The 15,721-nt window shown below is 36.5% G+C and overlaps 1 protein-coding gene across 3 annotated transcripts in view; it reads left to right on the top strand.

Annotated features, from left to right (window-relative positions):
• The window catches only part of Peli1 (pellino E3 ubiquitin protein ligase 1), a 196,454-nt gene that overhangs the window by 177,560 nt on the left and 3,173 nt on the right, over positions 1 to 15,721 (top strand). For all 3 annotated transcript variants that reach the window (XM_090336819.1, XM_090336818.1, XM_090336820.1), the window contains exons 2-6: positions 2,965 to 3,104; positions 7,900 to 8,029; positions 11,810 to 11,911; positions 14,677 to 14,874; positions 14,965 to 15,153. In XM_090336819.1, coding sequence (XP_090192945.1) covers positions 3,034 to 3,104; positions 7,900 to 8,029; positions 11,810 to 11,911; positions 14,677 to 14,874; positions 14,965 to 15,153 — 690 coding nt within the window. In that variant the 5' untranslated portion in view covers positions 2,965 to 3,033. The remainder of the gene's footprint in view (positions 1 to 2,964; positions 3,105 to 7,899; positions 8,030 to 11,809; positions 11,912 to 14,676; positions 14,875 to 14,964; positions 15,154 to 15,721) is intronic.

The raw sequence follows: 15,721 nt of genomic DNA on the forward strand, positions 1-15,721 counted from the left end.
TGTTCTCTTGAGATTAATGTTATTGCATTTATTGATAATTTGTTCCTTTTATAGCTATATAATAGCATTCTGTGGTGTGGATGTTTTAGTTCAGTCATTTACTTAGTAAAAATGCCTAGTCCTTTCCATTTGGGGACCGTTAGAAATAAAGCTGCTGTAATAATTGGTGTTCAGGTATATTTGTCTGGATATAAGTCTTCATTTATTTGGGATAAATGCTCAGGAATGCAGCATGATTGCCTTTAAAAGTTCCTTAGTGCCCAGCACTCATGGCTCACGCCTGTAATCCTAGCTACTCAGGTGGCTGAGATCTGAGTACTGTGGTCTGAGGCCATGTCAGGCAACAAAGTCCATGAGACACTTATCTCCAGTTTACCACGAAAAGAGCTGGGTGCTGGTAGCTCACATCTGTAACCCTGGCTATTCAGGAGGCTGAGATCTGTGGATCACAGTTGGACACCAGCCTAGGTAGGAATGTCCTTGAAACTATTACAAAAAAAAAAAAAAGCCAGAAGTAGATCCATGTTACTCAAACGATAGAATGCTAGCCTTGAGCACAAAAGCTCAGAGACAGTGCTCAGTCCCAGAGTTCCAACTGTAGGAAGGAGAAGCTGGGAGGGAGCCAGAAGTAGGGAGGTAGCTCAAAGTGTTACGTATACTAACCCTGAGCAGAAGTGCTCAAGCCCCAAGGACCTGCACACATACATTTACATACATTTAGAAAATAAGAAAAGAAAGCTTGTTACATTTCCCTATATTTTTACTACCATATTATTCCTGCTTGAAGAATTTTCCCTGCTGGAAAATTGTTTTAGTGTTCTCCCATCTGAGAATGTCTTGATTATCCATGTATTTTTATTGGTTAAAGAATTCTCTTTTGACAGTTTTTGTTCTTTTTTTTTTTTTTGCCAGTCATGGGGCTTGAACTCAGGGCCTGAGCACTGTCCTTGGACTTTCTCAAGACTAGAGCTCTACCACTTAAGCCACAGAGCCACTTCTGGCTTTTTCTATGTATATAGTACCGAGGAACTGAATCTAGGTCTTTGTGCATGCCAGGCAAGCACTCTACCACTAGGCCAAACTCCCTGCCCCCAGTTTTTGTTCTTTTAGAACCAGAAAATTATTAAACTGCTATTCTTGTCACTCATGGTTTCAGATGAGGAATCTACTACCCTTGCCTTACCATTCTAACTGTAACCGGTCTCCACCCCCTAACCCCCCATGTTACCCTCCCACAGGCAAAGGATTGATTTTTCTCTACTTTCTTTGCCTTTAAATTTTAGAACTTTAACTCTCTTTGCATAGGTAGTTGCACAGCTTGTGTAGTTTCTTAAATTTGTAGTTTTCTCTTTGCAAATTTGTTTTCAGTCTTTATTTCTTGGAGTATTGTTGTGGTTCTTTTTGAGATTACAATTAAACAAAAGTTACTTTTTTGCTGTAGTCTTACACATCTATAAGTGTCTGCATCTCACCTCCAAATTTTTCTCTCGTTCACATTTCATAATATTTACTATTCTGTCTTCTAGTTCACTGATTTTTTTACTACGTCCTTTCTATTTTGTAGTTGAAGCCTATTAGGAAGCTTTTCAATTAGGTTTATATATTTGCTACCTCTAAAACTTACCCTTGTTTATATTTTCTATTTCTTTGCCAAAACTACCTATTAGTTCTGGAAATTGGAAACCAGCCCTAGCTTCCTAACAGGCCTGCATTGACACTGCCCTCCTCATTGGGTTTCCCAGGGCTTGCCACTTAGCCCACTTAGTTCTTGCAGTGTATTCTCTAGTGAGCTAAAGTAAAACACTTACCAGAGTTTTCTCTGTAGCCAGGTATGATAATCTACAACTTGAGAGGAAGAGATAGGACTGTGAATTTTAGGCTAGAATAAGTTCTATAATGAGATTTTGTTTTTTAAAAAAAAAACAAATTAAAACAAAAATATTTTTATATCTTTCTAGGCATTCTCTTGTTTCTTATTTCTTTAACCAGAGAGCAAGCTTTTGTTGAAGCATTTTATTGATTGATTGATTGATTGATTGTTTGCTTGTTGGTATTAGTTGACATTTCCAGGCTGTTACCTTCTTTAGTCAAAAATAAGGCAGACATTGGTGGCTTACAACTATTATCCTAGTTACTCAGGAGGCTGAGATGTAGAGCATCTCCATGCAGAGCCAACCTAGGCAGAAAAGCCCATGAGATTCTATCTCCACTTAAAGTAGAAAAAAAGCAGGGCTAAAGGTATGGGTCAAGTAGTAGATTGCCATCTGTGAGCAAGAAAATCAAGTCAGCAAAAGGGCGTCTGTTACTTGCTTGTTTACTTGCCAGACACAAGCAGACAGTTGAGTAATTCAGTGGTAGAGCACTTGTACAATATACACAGAGACCCTATGTTCAACATCATCACTGCATTGAACAAAAAAAGCAAGCACAGTAAATTTACTTGTATTTCCTATAATTTGAAGTCCTACCTGTACTGATTAATCTCCACTTTGCACATTTTCTTTTGTTATTATGTCCATAATTGTAATTTGTAGAATAAGGAAAAGTATACCTACTCTGTCTGTCTCCAGCTGATTTACATTTTGATCCAGTTGTGTCAAATATATAAGCATTAGTGGGGAAAATGTCACAAAGTTTGTATATCATAGGATGATTTGCATAATACTGTGCTCAAGAAAACTGATGGAGGGTGGGGAGTTTGGGCTAATGGTAGAATGTTTGCCTAGCATGCACAAAGACCCAGGTTCAGTTCCTTGGTACCATACACATAGAAAAAGCCAGAAGTGGCTCTGTGGCTTAAGTGGTAGAGCTCTAGTCTTGAGAAAGTCCAAGGACAGTTCTCAGGCCCTGAGTTCAAGCCCCAGGACTGGCAAAGAAAAAAAATGTCAGATGAACTGCTGGAAAATAATATATGTAAACTGAAATGCATTGTTCATGTTACTAATGAAAACTTTTCCTCTACAGGAAATAATGCAAAAGGTGTCCCAAGGCTCTTGACCAGTGAACAAAGATTTGAGAAAGACAACCAAACCCATGTTTTCTCCTGATCAAGAAAATCATCCTTCCAAAGCACCAGTAAAATATGGAGAACTCATTGTGTTAGGGTAAGATATCTATATCTGATGGGTCATTGAGAAATAAGAATTTTTTTAGATTTATATCTTACCTCCTCCCCCCAAATCTAAAGTTATTTTTTAAGAATTTATTAACATTGATTTTTACATTATATTTCAAATGACGTGTTTAACAAACAAGTATTCAAGAAGGGAATCTATATATAATCACAGGCATTTAGTTTTTAGAACACAACCAAAATTAGGCTAAGGGTTTGTATATCATAGATACGTATTAATCAATGTAAAAAAACATTGTCTATAAAGTCATAAGTTTTTATGTCTATATATATATACCACATTTTCTGTATCCATTCATCTGCAGTAGGGCATCCGGATTGTTTCCATTGCCTGGCTATTGTGAATAATGCAGAGATAAACATGGCTGAGGTGTTCTTATCATATCTTGGGTTATGATGTTTGGGGTAGATGCCCAGTAGTGGTATGGTGGGATCGCAGGGAAGGTCAATTTTCAGTACTTTAAGAAACCTCCATACTGCTTTCCAGAGTGGCTGAACTAGTTTACAATCCCACCAGCAATGTCCAAATACAAAGTTTTATAGGTGTTACAATATTAAGAGACTGAAGTCTCAGATTTGTGCTGTTTTCAATGAAAGCTTAATTATGGCATAAACTTGATGCATAAAGAACAAAGTTTGCTTTCTTTATCCCATCTTTTAGAATACTTTTCTCCACTATTCAGCCAACTTTACCAAAAGGCCCCCTATCCCTTTGCCTCCTTTGGGTCATTTTATGTCACTTTCTGTTTTTATGTTGTTTAGTACCTCTGAAATAGTTGATTTGTGCTTAAGATCAACTATGCTTTATTTATAGACAAAAGAAGATATATAGATGTATAAAAACAGTAGAATGATGGAGAAGGAAGCTCAGGACTTAGCTGCTTGTTTGCTTTCACAATATTCTTGTTTATTGAACTCCCAGAAAAACAGTCTATGAATAATAGGTGACTCTAGTACTTCAATTTATTCAACTCAAACGTGCTATAATTGTCAAAATGAAAGCACACTGTTAACTAGAGATCCTAGAAGCTGAAAATTGCAAAATATCCTTTCTACCTATTATTTCTCTGCTTATTAAAAAAAGCAGCTCTAGAGATTGCAATGTTTGAGAATTAGATTAATAGTTCAAGTGAGAATCTGTTGTTTCAGATGGTGTAAATAATGCAGAATTACTGAGCTTAATTGGAAGCAGACTAGATTCTAGTACTTATTCCAGCACAGCTAACTGTATGATCTGGAGCTAGTCAGTCCTATAGACCTGTTTCCTCTCCTGTATAGTAACAATTAGGCAAGATCATCTAAGATCTATTTTCCTGTTCTTTTTTTTGTTATCTTTTAAGTATTTGTACAAAGGGGTTTCAATTCAACCTGTCATTTTATGAATGTAGTATATCTTGACCAATGTTACCCCTTTCATCATTCTGCCTCATCTGTCACAAAAACCAAACTTAAAGCTGGGCACCAGTGACTCATGCCTGTAATCATTGTTACTCTGGTATATGGATTGCCACCCTGTGGTTCAAGCAGAAGAGTTTATTTGGGAGAGCCAAACTGTCAAGCTGGACTCAAGAGCAGGATGTAGAGTGTGGCAGGTTGCAGCAGGTAGCAAGTAGCAGCTAATGATGGAGAGAGATTATATAGGGAAAGGTAAGGAGAAGGTGTGGCCACAGCACTTATGGAAATGACCTCAGAACCTGGGATCTTTTTGCTGACTCAGTCAGATGACTAACAGTTATAGGTGATTATTATTACTAGTTTCAGGTAGGTGATTTCTGGTAAAGCTTCATGCTGTCTAGGACTGGGGAGGTTTCTTCTGGGTAGACCTAAAACTCAGGAGGCTGATATTTGAGAATTATCATTGGAAGCCAGCCTGGGAAGGAAAGTTTATGAGAGTTTTATCTCCAGTTAACCACCAAAAATGAGGAGTGGAGCAGTGGCTCAAGTGCTTTACTGCTAGCCTTGAGCACAGAAGCTGTTCAAGCTCAGAACTGGTACCAAAAAAAGGAAAAAAAGAAAAAAGAAAAACCCTTACATATCACAAACTTGGGACAGGCTTGGTAGTGTGCAACTGTCAACCAAGCTACTAAGCCACTTAAGAGGCAGAGACTGGGAAGATCATTTTGATGCCAGCCTAGGAAGAAAGTTAACAAGACTTACCTCAACAAATAAACTGAGTATGATGACCGCATAATCTGACCTGTAATCCCAGCTAGGCAGGAGATGAAAGTAGAATGGGATAAGTAGGAGTGTGGAAGTTAGTGTCTAGTTCCAGACTCTTAACAATGCAAGACTAACTAAAAATAGCTAAGGCAAAAGAAAGGCTTAGGAGTATGGTTCAAGTGGTAGAGCACCTTCCTAGTAAACACAAGGTCCTAAATTTAAAATTCTAGTACCATACACAAAAAAATCATAAAGTGTATAGTAACTATAGGTCATATAAATTTTAATAGTATTTTAACTACCAGAAAAAGACTGTTCTGACTTAATTCTTTTAGTAAAAATTTGAGCTAAGAGCTACTCAGGAGGTTTAGAACTGAGGATTAAGGTTCAAGTCTAGACTGGCACAAAAGAGATTCTTATCTCTAATTAACCTATTGAAAACTGGGAAGTGGGACTTGGCTCAAGGTTTGAGCTTAAGAGCTCAGGGACAAAACCCAAGCTCAGGATATGGTAGCCTTGAGCTAAAGAGCTCAAGACAGCGCCCAGGCCTAGGGTTCAAGTCCCATGACCCACAAAAAATATAATAATAATAATAATAATAATAATAATAATAATAATTGAGCGAAGCTCTGGTGACTTACTCCTGTAAGTCTCCTAAGATTTTAGCTACTCAAGAGGCTGATGCTCGGAAAAATCACCATTTAAAGCCAGCCCAAGCAGAAATGCCTACAAAATTCTTTCTCCAAATAACCAGTAAAAAGCCAGGCTAGTGGTATAGCCCCAAAGAATTCAAGAATTGTTGAAGAATGGGATTTTAAACTTAGTATGTAGATTTAAACTCTCTTTTAGCCTAAATGTTTCCCACTTCATCATTAGCAGTAGTAATTAACTATATATCTAATATTTAATGACCTAAAATGAAAATAAGTCCAAGAGCAGAACCAGCTGCAGTTAACCTGTTTTCTGCTATTGCTTAGAAAAGAGAATTGAATTTAGGAACATAACCTGGGAACTAAAGAGCCCAGATCCAGAAAAAGAATAAGTCAGGGCCTGTCCACCACAAGGCTGATGACAACATGCAGTCTAGAATAGCAAAATTAAAGTATTAACAAAGGGGCTGTACTTTTCCCTTGAAACAAGACCATCAGATTAGCAAGCGCTTTCTCCTAGTACAATGTTTTGTTTTATTTTCCATATATGCAGTCATTGAATAAACTCTTATCTTTAAAAAGTGATTTATTCTTTAAAGCTACTATTTGCAAGCCATTTTTCAATTGCTTTTTCATCCAACCTCAAATCCATCCCTAATCCCTGCTTCATTCCTACCTAGATGGACTAACTACATAGGAGAATCAAAGACTTTGTCGGGGACAGGAGCAGTGAACAATAATTATTATTAAATACTCTTTATGCCTCAATGAAAAAGTAAAAAATGCCAGTCTGGCGGTTTTAAAAAGGCAAGATTAAGTGACATGCTTTTATTAGACTACAACTCAGTATTGCTTGGTACATAGTACTTGTCTGGGTTTGTTTTTAACTTTTCCTAGGTTGTGTCAGTTCTTTAGGGTGTGTGTGTGTGTACATGTACCAATGTACACATGCATGAATGCGCACGCCAGTCCTGGCACTTGAAATCAGGACCTGGGTATTGTCCCTGAGGTTTTTTTGACCAAGACTAGCACTCTACCACTTGACCCACAGATCTGATTTCAGCTTTTTTTTTGAGGGGGTAGTAATTAATTGGAGATAAGAATCTCATAGACTTCCTGCCACTACTTGAGGAGCCATGATCCTAGACCTTCTTAAAGGTATGAACCACAAGCACTTGGCTGAAGTTTCTACTTAAAGCAATACATCCACCACATTTAGATGTTATATTAATACACACAAAAGCCGGGCACGGTGGCTCACGCCTGTAATCCTAGCTACTCAGGAGGCTGAAATATGAGGATCACAGTTCAAAGTCAGCCCAAGCACTAAAGTCTGTGGGACTCCAGTTAATCACCAGAAAACTGGAAGTGGTACTGTTGCTCAAGGGGTAGGGTAGTAGTCTTGAGCTGAAGAGCTCAGGGACAGCACCCAGGCCCAGAGTTCAAGCCCCATGACCAACCCAAAAACAAAACATGGAGTCAGAAGTTTGGCCTAGTGGTAGAGTGCTTGCCTGGCATGCACGAAGACCCGGGTTCAATTCCTTCATACAACATACGTAGATAAAAGCCAGGAATGGTGCTGAGGCTCAAGTGGTAGAGCTCTAGCCTTGAGAAAAAGAACCCAAAGACAGTGCTCAGGCCCTGAGTCCATGCCCAGGACTGGCAAAAATAAATAAATAAACAAAACACACACACACACACACACACACACAATCATATTTTAAAAAAGAAAAAGAAAAAAGAGTCACATATACCTTAGTCTTTCAATAAAATGTGAGACATAAAAAGTACTTCTTCATTGTAATTAGTTTGGTACTGAATTGGTCTAAAGGTCATCAATTGCTAATAATTGACATGTGCTAATAGATCATTGGAAATTGATTCTACAAAACATTTATTTATTTTATACTTGTGTGATTCTTAAATCACCTAAACTTTGTTTTCTTTTCCCATCAGGTATAATGGGTCTCTCCCAAATGGCGATAGAGGAAGGAGGAAAAGTAGGTTTGCTTTGTTTAAAAGACCTAAGGCAAATGGGGTGAAGCCCAGCACTGTGCATATTGCATGTACTCCTCAGGCCGCTAAGGTAAAAAAATAAAAAATAAACAAAAATTAAAGCTAAATAAATAACAGAAATTGAAAGCTTTTTAATGTGTTTCTATTCCCTAGCATTCCCCTCACATTTCTATTTGAGAAATTTCTTTTTGTTTGGATTGGAGATGAAATTTTGGAAATAGTATTAAAGACTGCAGGTGTGGAGGAGGTGGGGTGGGCGAGTGGACTTTAAAATGACAAATTAGAATCAGTGGGTGGAAATTAGAAGGAATCATTCCCATTCCTTATTAAGACAAGTCCAGCCATCCATCACAGGGATGGCTTTCTTAGAAGCCATTCGGACTAAGTCATTTCTTAACTAAAGGTTTTTAATTGAAGTTTCTGTGGATACTCTTCTTTTTATTTGTTTTGTAACTTTGATAGTTTTTACCACAGATGGACCAACTACACAGGAGAATCAAAGATTGTCAGGGAAGTGGTGCTGTGGCTCAAGTGGTAGAATGCTAGCTCTGCATAGTGCACTTGTTTTGAAGTAAACCTCAATGGTTATATTGAAGCAAAACAATGGAAACAAATAGCTATATCCACAATACAAACCAACCCCTACACACACCCCATTGACTTATTAATGCTTCTAGTCTCTGTGGGATGCCTTTCTAAGCTCTTCAGCAAAAGGCTAGCACTCTACCACTTGAGCCACAGTGCCACTTCCCAATGCTTCTAGTCTCTTTCTTTACCAAAGTTTCCAGTAATTTTTCCATTATTTCAGGATACTTGTACTTTTCCTAGAGTGATAGACAAGTAGAGGGAATTTCAGACTTCAGACCTTTACCTTTCCCCTGAATTTCTTTACTTTCAGCTTTTCTATAATCGATTAAATTTGATACTATGATGAGCAAATTATTTTTTCATGTATTTTATTGTAATTAATAGAAGGGTTACATTATATTATTTTTAAAACAAAGAGCTCTTTGACTTCTAGAAGTACCTGTAGCTTTAGCTGTATAGCCCTGGGATGTGCCTTAGAATTGTAGTACCTGGGGAATGTCTTTACATTAAATGAATGAGATTGTAAAGCTGGCATATGTGACCTTGTTTTAAAGAATAGTCTAGTCCTCAAAATTAATTGGATTTTTGCCTTGTTTCATATATAGCTTGGGGTGCAAAACAGGTCTCAAGCCTTAATATGGCTTCTCTGTTACTAATTGGGAACCAGTGAGTATAGAAAGACAATTTCTTTTTTCAGGTATTTCATTTTGCTCCTTTGCAATAAGCGTATACTTAGCAGGTAGTAGACGTAAATAGTTTGTTCATCGCAATTCGAGGAGCTTCTTACAATATTTCCCCACAGGAGTGCTTTTGGCATATTGGATCTTCTAGTCCTTCATTGTGCAGGGCTATTCCACATAATATAAGACATTTCATATTTTCCTCCCACCCGTAAGTGCCAAATCACAAGAGAGGCCAAAAAATACATTACCTTACTTTCAGATGCCCTTAAACACCAAATACTACCTCTGGTTATGAACTACTTTTAGGGAAGAATACTCATCTTTACTTGTAAAACATTCTGTTTTTTGTTTGCTTGTCTTACTGTATTTTGTTAGTAGACTCACTCATCCCGCTGAACTTTAACCCTAGGCTAGCACACCTACCAGAGCCACTTCCAGCTTTTTTTTTTTTTTTTTTAGTTAATTAGAGACCAGAGTCTCATGGACTTTCCTGCCTGGCTTGGTTTCAAACTGTGATACTCAGATCTCAGTTTCTTGTAGGTGTGAGCCACCTGCACACAAGTCTAATATTCTCTTTTATAACCATCTTCCCAATTTTCATGCTTTCAGTCCTTCCTGGTATCATTATCTTTCCTTTTTTCATCTTTACTAGACAACAAAAATCTTAGGAATCAGAGTTGAACAAAAGTCTTTTTTTTTTTAGTTTTTGAATGATTATATTAGTGAGATCATGGGAAAAAAATTTTTTTCTGCCAATCATCTGCATTAAGGGATTAAAACTGTGCCTTTTGGGCCAGGAGTGTGGCCTACTGGTACAGTGCTTGCCTAGCATCCACTAAGCCTTGGGATTCCTTGTTACCATATACACAGAAAAAGGTGGAAGTGGTGCTGTGGCTCGAGTGGTAGAGTGCTAACCTTGAGAATGCCCAAAGACAGTGCCTAGGCCCTGAGTTCAAGCCCCAGGACTGGCCAAACCCCCCCCCCAAAAAAAAAAAAAAAAAACTGCCTTCTAATCCATTGAGGCTCAAATTTATCTTTTCATAGTTCTTATTCCCAATCTAAGAGTAAGTGTAACAACTAAGAAGTAAATATTACAATCTTAAAGCACATTTAAAAAGATAGATTTTTTAGGTTGTTTTGTCATTAAGAGTTAACTTTTAAGCTGGGCTACCCAGGAGGCTGAGATCTGAGGATCTAGGTTCAAAGCCAGCCCTGGCACTAAAGCCAATGAGACTCTTATCTCCAATTAACCCCAAGAAAACCAAAAGTGTTGCTGTGGCTCAAGGGGTAGGGTGGTAGCTTTGAGCTGATGAGCTCAGGGATAATGCCCAGGCCCAGCATTCAAGCCCCATGACCAACCAAAAAAAAAAAAAAGTTAACTTTTAGGCCTAGTATGATGATACTCAGGACAATTTGAAACAGAAAGGTTAATAGTTTGAGGCCAGCCTCGACTATATATACAGTAAGACCCTGTCTTCCTCCACCAAAAATAAAAAATCCAGAATAGCAATTATTTGAAAAATGGTTGAGTTTCAGGTGTAGATTTTTAAATCTGTGTATTAATTATATATAATGCTTGTGAGTATATTAATACATAAATCTCTAGAGAAAGGAAAATAGGATGAGGCATATGAGAAGACAGAGGTGTGTCTATAATGTATGATTTCCTTGAAAGAAATCAACAAAAATGCTAAAAGGGCATTTATAAGTTTTGATAAAGCTAGCTAGTTAATATAGTACCTCAGATACTGTTTATTATCATTAGATTTGAAAATTAATTTTTTTAATCTTAAAAGCTATTATTTTAAAACCTTTATCTGCCACTGGTTAGCTAAAAATTAAAACTTTTATGTCAAACTTCTAATTAGAAAACTTTTTTCTTTAGCTTCTTTGCTATGTATAATCACTCTGTCTTTGGGTTTATTTTCTTTTACACAACCTGTTTCCACTTCCTTTGTATAATGACTAAGTTTTTCCCTTCTGATATTATCTTCAACTCATTTACATAGAAAATGCTTAAAAAGAAAACTGAAAAATTCTTTTTAGAAAATTTTTTTTACTTTGGAATAGATCAAAACTACAAATATATATGTGTTATATCTATTTCTATGAATTTTTCCATATGTAACTTAGCATATGGCAGTTATTTGTCATCTATATCACATAATGGTTAAAGAAACAACTTTCTGAGTATTGCTTTAACTTTATAATTATTTGGGTAACTTTAAAAATAAGATTCCCATTCTTTAAAAATAAGATTTTTTTATTTCCTTATCAGACAGTACTGAGTATTATTTTCAGTTTTTCTGTGGCATTTGGTTAAATCACTTTATAAATTAGGGAGACACAAACTTTTATATAGTTTTGATAATTTTTTACATTTAGTTCTTATTCTATAAATGCCTCAAAGTATTCTGTACACTCATCCCTCATGAAGCAGCAGTCTCTACCTTAATGTTCAGGGTGTAAATACATTAGTGTGTCATATATATGACAAATACTTTTGCCTTTTTGTGAAAAGATTTTCCACAAAACATTAGCTAAGTACTTACTCTTACCATTAACCTTTTTACTCATAGGCAATAAGCAACAAGGACCAGCACAGTATATCATATACTTTGTCTCGGGCCCAGACAGTTGTGGTTGAATATACTCATGACAGCAACACGGATATGTTTCAGGTATTTATAATATGATTTTTTTCTTAAAAAAAATAACCTCATACTGTAATTTATCATGTTTTCTTGTAAAGGTTATATTTTTATACTTCTTATGTTTTACCACATAAACTTAACTATGTATTTTTCTCTCAAAATAGTTTTTATTATGGGAAATTTCAAAAAACACCAAAGGAAGAGAATCTAGAATACTATAATGTACTCTTCACTTGGCTTCAACAATTATCAATCATGGCCGATCTTGTTCTATTTGTTCTGTCTGTATTGCTAGATGCTCATCTGCTCCTGACCATGGTAGTCTTCATATTATTCATATTTCACTGTGAATCTCTGAAAGATAGATCAACTTTAAAACAGAACAAAATAAAGCACTAAAATCATTTCAATTCAAAATCAATTGTCAGTGACTCTTGCTATGTTCAGTTTAGGGGTTATCATATTATAATCTTGCTAAATTGTATGGTTTTTCTAAACAGTATATATAAAAGTCATTGTAGCTTGTAAGATATGGACTCTGGAATCAATTCCTGGAAAACATGTCTAGCTGCTGCATGCCTCTGTGTCCTATAAGTGAAGGTAACAGCATTTCCCTCAGAACAGTTAAGAATCTTAAATGAGTTTGTATGTATAAAGTGCACAGAATTGTGCCAGCTACCTATTAAAAACTCTTAGGAATAACCACAAGTGGTGCTGTGGCTCAAGTGGTAGAACACTAACCTTGAGAAAGCTCAAGCTTTCAAGAAATTCAAGCCTCAGGACCAGTACCAAAAAATAAATAAAAATAAAGGAAGAGGATAGCTAATCTTTTATATTCACTAACCAACCAGTTATCCCCTAAAATTATTCAAATTAAGTAAAAAAGACTTTATGCTTGGTGATAGGGATAAAACACTAAGAGTTTTATGTAAAGATGTACTGATACAAGAAACTATTGAGGCTCAGATTTTTATTTTACTTATTTTTGCTGATACAGAAGCTTAACTTGGGGTTTCATGCTTATTCAGCTTTGTTTACTTAGCTGGTTCTCTACTGCTTGATTCACAACTCTAGCCCAAATGCTTTACTAGTCCAAATTATTTTAGAGATGGATTATCACTGAATTTTTTGCCCAAGATGGCTTTCTTTGAACCTTGATGCTCTGACCTCAGCCCCTTGAGTAATTAGAATAACATGTGATGCCTGAGTGCAAGCACTTACTTTTTAAGGGTTCTTTGGGTGGGCAAGCATGGCGAATATACACCCCTAATCATACCACTTGGAGGCTCAGGCAGGATGAACATAAATTTGAAGTCATTGATTCCTTGTCTAGGAAAAAAGAAAATCCTAGTCTTTGTAGAATCTATATTTTTTTCTCAGTACCTACATTCTTCCATTTTATGATAATACTTCGTAATAAATACATTAACAAACTGATAGTTACATTTATTTTAAACCTCTGTGACTTTTGTCATCCCTTCCATCGTTTTCCTTTTTCTTTTCAACTTCCAAACTGAATGTAACTTAATTACTGGCTAGTACACCCGAAGGTATTTCTCTGCTATCCTTACCCATCCAGAACTCTTCCTTGAAACCTGTCTCAAAAATATGAGCTAGCCTGCGCAAGGTGGCTCACACCTGTAATCCTAGCTACTCAGGAGGTTGAGATCTGAGGATTAAAGCCAGCCTGGGCACTAAACTCTTTGAGACTGTTATCTCCAATTAATCACCAGAAAACTGAAGTGGCACTATGGCTCAAGGGGTAGGGTGGTAGCCTTGAGCTGAAGAGCTCAGGGACAAGACCCAGGCTCAGAGTTCAAGTCTCAGGAGAAAAAAAAATGAGCTAGAAAGAAGGAAAAGGTTCTAAGTATTATAAAGAGAAGAAGCCTATACAAATATCATCAGATAACAATGTATGATTTATGTTAAGAGTTTCTATAATTGCTACTATTGGCTTTAAAAATACAAATCTTTTCACATCATTCTCATCCAACCCCAGGAAAATGATTCCTTAAGAGCATGTACAAACGTTTCAGTTTATGTCTCTTAATAGTTACAAATGGTCTCAGGAAGATATCTAGGTGTATAAAATAAATGCTACAAAATCCTCACATTAAAATTCCTTTTCTGTGCTCAAGAATTCTTAGGCCAAGAACCTTTTGAAACTGTTCTTTGAAGTTGATTATTTGATTTCTCAACTCATACCAGAATTGGAGGCTTGTTACTAAACCCAAAGCAGCAAATGGTAGCTGATAGCTTAACAGTAAAGAAATAGCTAAATTTGTGCAGTGCACATCAGACCAGACCTCAGCATAATCCCTTAACTTAGGACCAGTGTTTGTGTATATCTTTCACTGCAATTAAAAACATTGCATTGCACTGAGCTTTATATAAATGGTATTTAGAGTATAACATTTACTTGTCATCAATACTTTCTCTGAAACTGTCCAGGTAGAATAATAACTGGTAGTTTGTATTTATACTTTGAAAGGGTTAGTTTACAGCCATCTAGAAATCTGAACTATCCTGAATTCTTCATTCCCTAAGGGTTTCATGAATTCTGTCAGAATTTCCCAGTTAATTCTATTAACTGGGAAAGTGACTAGAACATCAGGAACTCTGATAGATTAGTTTTCAAGGGTATAGATGCCCCTCAAGTTAAGTGCATTTGAGCTTTAGAAATTTCAGAGGTTTAATGTTCTTATCTCATGCCTTTCTTGATTGGATTTTTAGAACTGTGTTCTTTGAATAGGTTTATATATATATATATATATATTTTTTTTTTCCTTTAGATTGGTCGGTCAACTGAAAGCCCTATTGATTTCGTAGTAACTGACACAGTTCCTGGAAGTCAAAGTAATTCTGATACACAGTCAGTTCAGAGCACTATATCAAGATTTGCCTGTAGAATCATATGTGAACGGAATCCTCCCTACACAGCACGGATTTATGCTGCAGGATTTGATTCATCAAAAAATATCTTTCTTGGGGTAAAGAAATTTCTTCCTAAATAGTGTATTCTTTCATCAGCTTCTGTTTCCAAATTGCACATAAATGGTAATACATTACTCTCTTGATAGGAAAAAGCTGCCAAGTGGAAAACATCTGATGGGCAGATGGACGGCTTAACCACTAATGGTGTTCTTGTGATGCATCCACGCAATGGGTTCACCGAAGACTCCAAGCCTGGAATATGGAGAGAAATATCAGTGTGTGGAAATGTATTTAGCCTGCGTGAAACCCGATCAGCTCAGCAGAGAGGAAAAATGGTAACTATTGATGTGTAGCTTTTTATTAACTACAGTGAACACATGAGATAAATTAGACTGAATGGATTATCAATTTGTATATGTATGTGAAATATATATATATATGTGTGTATATATATATATATATATATATATATATATATGCACTTTGGGAGTTGGGGAGGCCCTAGGGCTTGAACTCAGAGCTTGGGCACTGTTCTCCTCAAAGCTAGTGCTTTAGCACTGGAGCCACAGGTCCATTTCTAGTGCTTTCTGTGGTTAATGGAGATAAGGTCTCATGGAACTGCAATTCTCAGCCTCCTGAGTAGGTGGGATTATAGGCTTGAACCACTGGCACTCGGCATATCATTATGTATTTTACAACAAACAATAAAACCTCTTAAATATATCACTGACAAAGGGAACTAAGCTTGAGCTTGATTATCAGATACTAAGAAATACTACACTAGAAGACAATGATAGCTTAGGGTTTGGGGTTTTTTTTTTGAAACTGGATATTAGGATCTTCCTGTCTGTCTCTCACATCTGTACTTTTTGCCCATGCTGGCCACAAACAATAATCACCCTA

This window comes from Megascapheus bottae, chromosome 7, assembly GCF_031878675.1.
Source record: "Megascapheus bottae isolate mThoBot1 chromosome 7, mThoBot2.hap1, whole genome shotgun sequence".
Classification (NCBI taxonomy): domain Eukaryota; kingdom Metazoa; phylum Chordata; class Mammalia; order Rodentia; family Geomyidae; genus Megascapheus; species Megascapheus bottae.